The sequence below is a fragment of the Neofelis nebulosa genome, chromosome 1 (genome assembly GCF_028018385.1).
Source record: "Neofelis nebulosa isolate mNeoNeb1 chromosome 1, mNeoNeb1.pri, whole genome shotgun sequence".
NCBI classification, from domain to species: Eukaryota; Metazoa; Chordata; class Mammalia; order Carnivora; family Felidae; genus Neofelis; species Neofelis nebulosa.
The window spans coordinates 124,627,073-124,638,913 of NC_080782.1; the positions used below are offsets into that span (position 1 = coordinate 124,627,073).

The 11,841-nt window shown below is 49.6% G+C and overlaps 1 protein-coding gene across 2 annotated transcripts; it reads left to right on the plus strand.

Moving 5' to 3' along the window:
* The first annotated feature begins 4,583 nt into the window (after positions 1–4,583).
* Positions 4,584–9,840, plus strand: STING1 (stimulator of interferon response cGAMP interactor 1). 2 transcript variants are annotated; one of them, XM_058735100.1, is made up of 7 exons: positions 4,584–4,616; positions 4,908–5,008; positions 5,871–6,051; positions 6,303–6,411; positions 7,586–7,824; positions 8,540–8,726; positions 9,304–9,840. In XM_058735100.1, exons 1-7 carry the CDS (start codon positions 4,599–4,601, stop codon positions 9,492–9,494), a joined length of 1,026 nt encoding a protein of 341 aa, XP_058591083.1. In that variant the 5' UTR covers positions 4,584–4,598; the 3' UTR covers positions 9,495–9,840. The 2 variants fall into 2 exon arrangements, with proteins under 2 accessions (XP_058591083.1, XP_058591077.1); XM_058735094.1 differs by lacking the exon at positions 4,584–4,616 and adding an exon at positions 5,518–5,744 and having other exon boundaries at positions 4,890–5,008.
* The last annotated feature ends 2,001 nt before the right edge of the window (positions 9,841–11,841 follow it).

Here is an 11,841-nt window from a genome sequence, read left to right on the forward strand (position 1 = left end):
CTATAGATTCAGTGCAATCCTTGTCAAAATTTCAGCTGGCATCCTTGCAGAAGTTGACAAGGTGATCCTAAAATTCGTATGGAAACTTATGGGTCCCAGAATAGCCAAAATAACCTTGAAAAAGAAGATCAAAGTTGGAGGATTCATACTTCCTGATTTCAAAACTTACTACAAAGCTATAGTAATCACGATGGTATGAACTGGCATAAGGATAGACCTTCCAGATAGATGGAAAAGAACTGAGAATTCACAAAAAAAATCTCACATTCCTGGTCGATTGATTTTTGCCAGTGGTGCCAAAACAATTCAATGGAGAAAGATAGTCTTATCAACAAATGGTGCTGGGACAACTGGATATCTACATGCAAAAGAATGACTGTGACCCCCTCACTCAAACCACATCCAAAAAATTCAAAATGGACCAAAGACCTAAATGTAAGAGCCAAAACTATTAAATTCTTAGAAGGAAACATAGGTTCGAATCTTTGTTGTTGTTTTTAAAAATTTTTTCTTAATGTTTATTTATTTTTGACAGAGAGAGAAAGAGAGGCAGGGCAAGGGGCAGAGAGAGAAGGGAACAGAGGATCCAAAGCGGGCTCTGTGCTGACAGCCCAAATCAGGGCTTGAACTCACAAACCATGAGATCATGACCCGAGCTGAAGCCATATGCTTAGCCAACTGAGCTACCCAGGTGCTCATAGGTTTGAACCTTGGTGACCTTGATGAGGCAATGGCTTCTTAGATATAGTACCAAAGGGACAAGTGACAAAAGAAAAGATAGATATTTAGATTTCATCAAAGTTAATAGCTTTGTGATATAAGGACACCGCAAAGAAAGTGAAAAGACAACCCATAGAATAGGGGAAAATTTCTGCAAAGCACATATCTGAAAAGGGACTTGCATCTAGAATATATATATAACTTTTATGATAATTACAATAATACATTATTATTATAATAAAAAGACCAACCACCTAATTTTAAAAATGGGCAAAGGATATGAATAGACATTTCTTGCAAAAGATATACGATGGCAATAAACGCATAAAAGGATGCTCAACATCATTAGCCATCAGGGAAATGTAAATCAAAACCATAACAAGATACTACTTCACACCTACTAGGATGGCTATAATCAAAAAGATAGATAAGAAACAAGTATAGGCTAGAATGTAGAGAAATTAGAACCCTCATGCATTGCTGGTGGGAATGCAAAATAGCCCAGCAGCTTTGGAAACTCGTCTGCTGGTTCTTAAAAAGTTAAACATAGAGTTACCATATGACCCCATGTCGTCCTTATCCGAGCAGGATTCCGGGACCTTTCCACATGAAAGGGATTGTGTGGGCAACCTCAGAAGCCAGAGGCCTTCCAATCCCACTCACACTCTGTCCCAGGCTCAGGGTCCCCTGAATGAGTGTTTAGGGGTTTATTTCTCTCCCGGGAACACTGATGACAAGGTCCATGGGAACTGTAACGGGGCTAGAAATAGAAACACATAGTGCCGGCCCAGACAAGCACTTGTGGAGTGTCTGGAGGGAAGAAGCAACTACCAGGAAGTGAGGAGGAGGCCCTAAGAGAAGGGCGACTGTGGAGCAGAATGCTACGCTCTAAAACACTGGCCTGAGGGCAGCAACCTGTGAGCCAGGCAGACAGCAACTTGGGCCTAACTTCCCTGCTTTGACCCTTGGCTTCCGCCTTGGATGCCAGATGGTCAGCCCAGAAGAGCTTCGAGGTCTCTGTCAGAACAGAGGAAGTGGTGAGGAAGATCCCATGCATACAGCTGTTGTGACACACCATAGGCCCCGAGGCCCTGGTCACAGACCCATTCTCCCATCCCTTTCTTACACCACTGACCCTGTTATGGGTTGAATTGTATCCTCCAAAAAGATATGTTGAAGTCTTAACCTCCCAGTACCTGGAAGATAGTGTCCTTGCAGATGTAATCAAGTTAGGATGAAGTCATCAGGGTGGGCCCCATCCAACAGGACTGGTGTCCTTATAAGAGGAGATGCAAGGTGAAGACAGAGGCACACGGGTGAAGAACACCCTGTGACAGAGGCAGAGACTGAACGGTTGCAGCTGCAAACCGAGGAATGCCCGGACGGCGGGTGGGTGGGTGGGGCACCAGAAAGGGGCAGAGGCAAGAAAAGATCCTTATCTAGAGACTTCAGAGGAAACATGGCCCTGCCATTGCACACTTCCAGCTTCTAGAACTGTGAATAAATTTCTGTTTAACAAATTTCTGTTTTTTGGGGGTGCCTGGGTGGCTCAGCTGACTAAACATCCAACTCTTGATTTCAGCTCAGTTCAAGATCTCACGGTTTGGGTGATGGAGCCCTGCATCGGGCTCTGCGCTGACAGTGTAAATCCTGCTTAGGATTCTCTCTCTCCCTCTCTCTCTCTCTGTCCCTCCCCTGCTCAGACCCTCTCTTTCTCTCTCTCAATAAATAAAAAAATAAATAAATAAAATTTAAAAAACTTTTGTTGTTGTTCTAAGCCACCACATTTATAGTGCTTCGATACAGTAGCCCTAGGAAACTAATTCAGAACCCCAACATGATCTCGTGCTCCAGCTACTCCAGCCATCTCTCTGTTCTTCCATGGACCAAAGTCTTGCCCACCCCAGGGCTTTCGCACCAGCTGCTCTATCAGAATGCTCTTCACCGGCACTCCTCTCCACCACTCTTCCCTTGCTCCTTCCAAGCTCAGCTGAAATGGCATTTCTTCCTGGAAGTCTAGATTTGAGTATTCCAGGTTCCCTTCAGAAAAAGAACAGAAGCCCACCCTCCCCCTCTGCAGCTGTAGTTAATTGCTGGTGCAGTTGCATAAGACCCACTGCCTTGCCCTGCTGTGCATGTCACGACAACAGGACCGGGCCTGACATATTCTCCAGCAATCCTATCCCATAGGCCCTGAGGCAATGCTGGGATTTTTTTCCTTTTAAAGCATACTCGAAGCAGGAAACAACCAATACATGTTCCACATTGGGAAAAGAAACCCAAGTAAACATAATGAGCAAACAGGGAAAAATACACTAAAAATCACCTACATTCCTACTGTATAGAGTAATCATGGTTAGCATTTTGAACTATGTGCTTCCACACCTTTTGTCATGCAAAGTAAGTTTCTTAAAATGCGATTAACTGTCCTGTATGCTGCTTTTTTCCAGTAAGAAATATATAATAAGCCTGTTTCAGGGTCAATAAATACAAAATTACATCATCATTTTTAGAGGCTGCCCAACCTTCTACTGTAAGGTGAATCACAATTTAGTTAACGAGTCCTCAACTGTTGGGCATTTAGATAACTTTCAGTTTTTCTCCATGTAAACAACACTGCTATGAACATATGAAAAAAATGGGCATTTTTGTGCACTTGTCTGATTATTCCTTGACAAAGGGTTCCTGGAAGTGGATTGCTACGTCCACAATCACACGTGTTTTTTAAGGCTTATGATGCATAGTGCCAACCTGGCCTATCAAATGGAGGAACTTCCTCCAGCAGAAGGGGTGGGATGAAGAACAGTTGCGGGGGAAGCGATGACCGGTGTGGAGGCGCAGAGCTGGCGGCGGGTGACCCCTGGGAGGGGTGGGTCTTGGGCAGCCTGGGGGAACAGGTTGCTGGGCACAGCTGACTCTTGGGACAGGTGTGAAGCTGTGCTCTGGGAGGGCTCTGCTCAGGCCTTCTTCTGGGCACCCTTCATTTTCTCTGGTTTTGAAGCAGCTGAGTCCTTGCTCACCTCACGGGGCCCCTTTGTGAGCCACTTACAGGGAAGAGAAGGTTTAAGGAATTCCTCCATTTGTAGGAAGTGATTTTCACAAACAAGAGTTTTTGGGAAACCTCCTTGTTCCTGGGAGGCCAGTGTCATGTATGAATGTGGGGTGTCATCTTGTTTCCGGTTGCGATGTGGGGAAGGGTCCAGGCGCAGACTCTCTGACCTGGGCAGGAATACACTGCTGCCCCTCTGTGGGTGGCCCCCAGTCCCACTCCTGAGGTCTGCGCCATCCTCAAATCAAATCAGCTTATCAGTTTGCGAGAGAGCAGCCCTGAGACACTCCCTCTGCCACCCCAGGGGAAATCTTAAGCATGAAACTTGGTCCTGGTCAATCTTCTATCCCTTCTCATGAAATCAAGGCACCGAGCAAGCAATTCACCACACTGAGCCTCAGATTACCCGTCTGCAAAATGGGGAATAGTATTATACCTACCTGACAGGGTTGCTCAGTGGATTAAGTAAATAATATATGTAACACTTAGCATAATATCTGGTGCATGGTGAATACCTTATGATGATGATGATGTCGATGAGGTTCCACTTGACTGCTTTTTTGGCTGGAATTGCAGGGTTCTCTCTGAGAAGTCACAGGCGTGGCTGCTTCCTGTGGAGAGCCAAAACTCCACTCCCCTGTGGGCTTTCTGCTGCCATAAAGCCCTTTACTAGAAAGGCTGTCATTACGGGAAATAACTGTTCATTCTCCCCACCTCCTTCCTGATATCACAGTCTTCAGAAAAAGAGGATCTGCATCTGGAAATCAGAATAAAAATAATCAGGCAGGGCAGCATGGTGTAGTGTGTCTGGGAGTGTCGGTCTGGTCGCATGGAGTCCTGCCTGGGTGTTAGTAGAGGGTGTTTGATCATGAGGGCTCGAGGTGGTCAGGGTTGTGGCCACGAGGGACTGTAACGGGTTTGTGCACACCTTCGGTTCGGGGGTAGAAAAGGGCAATGGAACAAGGGCCTTTGCAAGCTTGCCTCCCCATGTCAAGACTGGGGCATGGCTTATTGGGGCCCTTCCTCCTTCCCTGGGTAGCCGGAAATACCCTCCTCCCCTAAGCTGTGGTCTGGCAAGACGCCAGGGCTGGAGCGCTGTGGAAAAAGTTATGATTGGTTTTTAATGTTTCGTTTTCAGGCTGTACCCAGAAAGGCTGGCCTTTATCGCTGGGAGCCATTTCACCAGGCTTTCTTTCCCTGTCATCTTCCAGAAACAGCCCAGGGTTTCAGAGGTAGAAGGTAGGTAGGATCAGGAACAGTGGAGCAAGGGCTCCGAGGCTGAGGCCCCCGAGAGCCAGAGCTGGGTGGAAGTCTTCTGGCTGCCCTGCCTGCACCCCTTGAACTGCGGTGTCACCTTTGCTGACTAAAGTCTTCCCTGGGGTGGATTTTGGAAAGAGGGAAGTCCAGGTCCCCAACAGTCTCTAGGTGGGTGGCACCTCACAGGACACTTTCAGGTCTGGGTCTGGGACGGTTGCTGCTTTCTTTCTTCATTACTCCTGTGGTGTCACAGGGTTGGGTATGGTGTGTGTGTTGCCGGGGGTGGGGGGGGCACAGGCACTTGTCTCCCTGCTCTGTTTTCAATAAGTCTCTCCTAGACTGGAGCTCTGGGATGCTGTATGTCCGGCCTGTCCTAGAGGCTTCTCAAAGAGCAGCTTCTGGCTCTGGCTGGGCACCAGGGAGAAAGGAAGCTATCCCAAAGCGGTAGGGGAGTGAGAGGGTAACAACAGTGGGTTTCTTGGTGCCCACAGATGCCCCGCACTAGCCTGCACCCATCCATCCCGAGGCCCAGGGGCATGGGGGCCCAGAAGGCGGCTTTGGTCCTGTTGGCAGTCTGCCTGGCAGCCCTTTGGAGGCTGGGGGAGTCCCCGGACCATACTCTCCGATGGCTGGTGCTCCACCTGGCCTCCCTGCAGCTGGGACTGCTGTTCACGGGGGTCTGCCATCTGACTGAAGAGCTGTGTCACCTCCATTCCAGGTGACTCTATTACCCGTGGTGACTGGGCACCCAATGTGTCTCACTCCCTTGACCCCCGACCCTGCCCCTCCTTGAATCTTTCTGGCTGAGCTGGGCTGGAGCCTGGGGCTTGACTGTCACCTGCAGGTACCAGGGCAGCTACTGGAGAGCTATGAAGGCTTGCCTGGGCAGCCCCGTTCGCAGTGGGGCCCTGCTGCTGCTGTCCTGTTATTTCTACAGCACCCTCCCCAGCACAGACCTGCCCTTCACTTGGATGCTTGCCCTCCTGGGCCTCTCACAGGCATTGAACATCCTCCTGGACCTCCAGGTAAGACACAGAGAGAGGTGAAGGGTGTAGCCGAATGGAGGCTGCAGCTAGTATGACCTACTCTGACCTCAGCACTGGGAGTGGGATTAGTTTAGAGGTTGGTCCTTAGAGTAGAGCCTATAATGTCTGCAACAGTGGGTCCGGCAATGGCAGAGAAGGAAGTAAGTTGACAGCAGATTGGGAAATCTTCTTGAGGAGGAGGGCTCCAGTTACCCTTCATGGAGGCCTCCTTGCCCTGTACTGCTGTCTAGGGCCTAGCCCCAGCTGAGGTCTCTGCAGTCTGTGAAAAAAAGAATTTCAACGTGGCCCATGGGCTGGCATGGTCGTATTACATTGGGTACCTGCGGCTGATCCTGCCAGGTGAGTCATTCTCTATGCCTCCCTCTCTAGGTCTCTAAGACATACAATTAGACATAAAACCTCTTGTGTTTCTAGAACTTGCTGTATTTTTCAAAGACTTTTTATTCCTAACAAATCATTTGATTCCCAGAGCAATTCTGTAGGTATGAAGGATGTTATTATGTCTGATTTACAGGAAGGAGTATGGCACTTAGAGCCATACTCCTTCTCCCTTGTTAACCATGGGAAAAGTGACTTCTCCCTCATTAACCATGAATTCTTCCAGTGAATATTTACTGCATGCTTTGTGTCCTTCATGTGCATTTTGCCTTTTAATTCATACCCTGTGGGCAACGAATAACCAACATCCCTGTTTTATTTTATCTTATTTTTTTAATGTTTATTTATTTTTGAGAGACACAGTGACAGAGTGAGATCAGGGGAGGAGCAGAGAGAGAGGGAGACACAGAATCCGAAGCAGGCTCCAGGCTCCGAGCTGTCAGCATAGAGCCTGATATGGGGCTCAAACCCACGAACTGTGAGATCATGACCTGAGCCGAAGTCGGACACTTAACCGACTGAGCCACCCAGGCGCCTGCAACATTCCTGTTTTAGAGATAAGAAAATTGTGGTTCTGCGAGGTGAAGAGACTTCTCCAAAGTCACATGGCTTAGTGAGAGGAGGAGACAGGATTTGAACCCAGGTCTGTCCAGAGCCTGGACGCTTGACCTCTCCACTGTGAGCCCATGTGTCAGGTCTTATTTCTTCTGACTTGCTGGCCCAGACCATGGTTCTCCCGTATCTCACTGCTATCTGCCCTTGTCACCAGGGCTTCTGCTAGGAAACATGTCTGGAGATAGGGCCAGACTCCGTGCAGCTGGAAATGCTGGCAATGTAACCTCCCAGGGCTCTTCCTGCCTCTCAAAGCCCTAAAAGCTGTAGTGGGAAGGAGTGGGGCAGGCCCAGAAATCTGGACAAAGGACAAGTGAGGCGAGAGAGAGGTGGTGGGGGTGGAGGGAGAGAAGGAAAGGGTTCCTGAATGCTCCGCCCCTCCTGGTTCCTGCACAATGCAAGTGGACTGGACCCTTCGTTCTCTTGAACCCGCACATTGAGGGGACCAATGACCTGGTCTCTATCCCGGGTCAGGTGGCAGACAGGGTTAGTAGGAATGACCTCTCGGGCCTTTCCACCCCAGGGCTCCCGGCCCGGGTACTCACTTGCAATCAGCTGCACAACAACATACTACGGGGCACAGGGAGCCATCGGCTGCACATCCTTTTCCCACTGGACTGTGGAGTGCCTGATGACATGAGTGTGGCCGACCCCAACATTCGCTTCCTGTATGAGCTGCCCCAGCAAAGCGCTGACCGTGCTGGCATCAAGGGCCGGGTTTACACCAACAGCGTCTATGCGCTTCTGGAAAACGGGCAACAGGTGAGTGTGCAGTGAGGTGGGTGCTGCTAAGGAGGAGTCAGGCCCAGAGCACCAGAATTCTGACCGCTGGCCAAGCACTGATAAAAATTCACTGCCTTTCTCTGAGCCTCAATTTCTCCAGTTGGTGCCAAGATTCAGCTCTGAATGGTGACAATGATAAGTAACCCTTATTTAGCACTTACTGCATACCAGATGCTATTCATGTGACCGCCTCATGTAACCCTCACTGCCACCTTGTGAGGTAAGGATGGTTATGACCCCTACTTTACAGATAAGGAAACTGAGACTCAGAGAACCAGCAAGACAGTGGATGATTTCAACCTGAGTATACCATGCACTTGACCATAAAGCTGTCCTAGATGAGGTTCTGAGAATGTCTGAAAGATTTCACATAGATTGAGGGAAACCAAGAACAGGTTGAACCCCAGGGCCCAGCTCCCAAATTCGTTTCCAGCTGGAGCAGTTGACAGCAGGTGACTTGATGGGCCTTGCCCTGGGGTCTGAGGGGGAGGATCTGTGAAGGAAAAATTTAGCAAAGTCCTGATCCTGATTTTAGGAGCAAAGACCACCAGACAGCATAGATCCTATCAGGAACCTCCTCCCAGTGCTCCATCTCTACAGGCTGAGGGAGGGAGAGCCCCAGTAGTGGCACTAGGGTCCAGAGTCTGTCTGCCTGGGCCCTGGCTGAGTCTTGTATTCCTCTCACCTCCTCCAGGCAGGCATCTGTGTTCTGGAGTATGCCACCCCCTTGCAGACCCTTTTTGCCATGTCACAGGATGGCCGAGCTGGCTTTAGCCGGGAGGATCGGCTTGAGCAGGCCAAACTCTTCTGCCGAATACTTGAAGACATCCTGGCAGACACCCCTGAGTGTCAGAACAACTGCCGCCTCATTGTCTACCAGGGTGAGGGGTTGACAGGCTATAGGGCAGGAAGAGTCAGGTGTCCTGAGGGGTTAGAAATAGATACGACAGCACCAGGTCCTGGGCCTTCCCAAGTGGTCAAGGCATTCAAGCCCTGCATTCTTCCTCCCTGGGAGAGGTCCTACCTCTCCACCTAGGGCACTCAACTGCTTTCTGAGGTGTTCAGCTATTTGTCCTGGGTGGAGTGTAAAGAGATGGGTTCTAGGGGCACCTCACTTCATCTAGGGATGCCAGAAGAAGCAAAAGAGCCCCAGGTCGGGAGCAAAGACATCGGGGCTGCAGCCTCAGCTCTGCTACTGCATCACTGTGTGACTTTGACAGGTCCCTGCCCCTCTCTGTGCATCATCTTGAAAACCGGGAAGGTGGAATTCTGTTATCTCTAAAACCACTTCTAGCTCTAGAATTCCATGAAACTCTAGCCCCAGAGTCTAGTGAAGGGGAGGGGGTGCCGGGATGTGCAGGAGAAGAAGGTTTGGAGGATCTGCCCAGCAGTCCTCAGGGTATGTTAAAATGAGAACATATGAGGTCTTCATCCACACCTTCTCCATCCCTGTTCCAGAACCCGCAGAGGGAAGCAACTTCTCCCTGTCACAGGAGATTCTCCGGCACCTTCGGCAGGAGGAAAGGGAGGTCACTGTGGGCAGTGTGGGGACCTCAATGGTACGCAATCCCTCTGTGCTGTCCCAAGAGCCCAATCTCCTCATCAGTGACATGGAACAGCCTCTCCCACTCCGTACAGATGTCTTCTGAAGCCCAGGGTTACCTGGTCTGCACTCCCAATGCTCCCCAAGATTCTGGATTCCCAAGACTCTGGATTGAGAAGCTTTCTTCAGCAGCTGAATGGCCAGAAGAATCATTTCTTCCCACAAGGACCCTCTCAGAGATGGTCCCTGAACTTAACATCTCAAGATGAATCCTATGACCTTGGGCAAGTTATTTTGCCTCTCTGAACCTCAGTGTGCTCATCTGTGAAATAGGATTATAATCATTGCCCTACCTACCTCACAGGGTTGTTGTGAGGACGATGTCTGGAACTTTTTTGTAAACTCTAAATGCCAGGTAAACTTAAGGGACACATCAGGTGTCTTCCACTGGACCTTCTAGACTGTCTCTCTATCCCTCTCTGCCTCCTCTTCCCTGGGATGGCATCACCAGGGTCCCTTGATCTCTGGATTCTGTTCATGCTCAATCCATGAGGAGCCCCACTAGGAGAACAGAGGGAAGGAGGAGGGTGATATAGGGGTAGTTACTCCCCCAGATCCCTCCCTGCAGTATCAAGATCACTATGGGCTCTCTGCATCTTTGACCTAAAGTCACGGCTCTGCCATGCTCTCAGTAGCCCTGTCTATCCCCAGGTTCCATTACCTGCCCCTTCCCCATGCTGCTCAGGCCTACCAGGTCCTGGTAATGTCCACTTGTGGCTTCCTTATACCTGCCTTTTCTAAACAGCTCCCCTTTGGGGCACCTGGGTGGCTTAGTCAGTTGAGCATCCGACTTTGGCTCAGGTCATGATCTCACGGCTCGTAAGTTCGAGCCCCTGTCTGGCTCTGTGCTAACAGCTCAGAGCCTGGAGCCTGCTTCACATTCTGTATCCCTCTCTCACTCTGCCTGTCCCCTGCTCACGCTCTGTCTCTCTCATGCTCAAGAAAAAATAAACATTAAAAAAAATAAAACTATGTCTAACAGCTCCCCTTTTAAACACTCCTCAGATTATCAATTTGAGCATGCCATTTTTCTCTGGCTGGACTCTGATACAAGCGATTGGCATTTACTGTCTGAAATGTCCAAATCCACTTGCACAGACATACTTCCTTATATCCCTCCTTATTCTAGGACAGGACAGAGTGGTGGTGAGTATCATTTCACCGAGAACAGAGCCCAGCAGTCAGGCTGAGGGTGTAGAAGGTAGCGCACCCCATGGCATCTGCCTGCCCTTTCATGGCCCTTGTCCCTAGTGGGAGGCTTGGGGAATACAGAGCGTCCTGAGCAGGTGCGCAGATGCCATGAGGGGTACACAGCTGGATCCCAGGCAAGGGGCTGCTCAAAGGAGCTGGGGGCACTGAATGAATGTCCCCAGATGATAGAGCCTGCAAAGGGATAAAGGGTGGGGGGAGAAGAGCGTTTGTGTGTGGAGATGGGATACACTCTGGGGGACCTTGGACAACACAGCCAAGCACCTGCTGTATCTTATGCCATCACTGTTAAAACTGAGCCATTGTAACAACGCTGTAGTGTCAAAATTGCCCCTTTTTGGGAAGACAGGCAGCCCATTTCTACCAGTTCCATCTGTTCTACCCAGGACTTGTTCCCTACCTCTCACCTCTGTTGTTGTTGTTAATTTTTTAAATTAATCTCTACACCCAATGTGGGGCTTGCACTCACAACCCTGAGATCAAGAATCAGATGCTTTACTGACTTAGCCAGCCAGGTGCCCCTCTCTTCTGTTTTTATCACAAACACTCGATATGAATTTCTGTGTACGTCGTCTCTGTGGAGAAAGACTCCACACATAGACACACATTTGCCAGAAGGAACCAACTGCCCCCAGGGATGACACAGCCAAGGGAGTAAAGGGGGAGGCAATCTCCTCTTCCTCACAGCTGTCCTAGCCATTCTGTCCCCAAGATGTGAGGATCCTCCAGCATTACATCAGTCACTCCTGTACCTAGAAACCAGGGCAGAATCAAGGGCCTTTCCAAAATGACCTTCCCCCACCCATCCAGCCCCCAACTTGTTGCTTAGGCTGTGGAGTCTGACAGCTCAGGTTCAAACCTGCCTTCACTGGTTAGTACCTGTGTCCCCCTGGGTATCTTGATATCCCCAACTATACAATGGGGATAACAATGGCTCTTCCTCCCAAGGTGAGGAGGGAACAATATAATATCCACAGGTCCACAGATGGGCCGGGTGCTCAGCACAGAGCTGGACTACAAGAAGGAGCAGCTATTAACATTATAGTTGCCTCTCACCAGTCCCAAAGGAGGCAAGCCAGTCCTCTGTATACATTACAATCTCCACCTCTGTTCCTCTTCGTCTTCTGTTATTTCCTACCCTTCCTGACTGTGCTAGGGTTTCACCAAGGGCAGTGCCCAGTGTT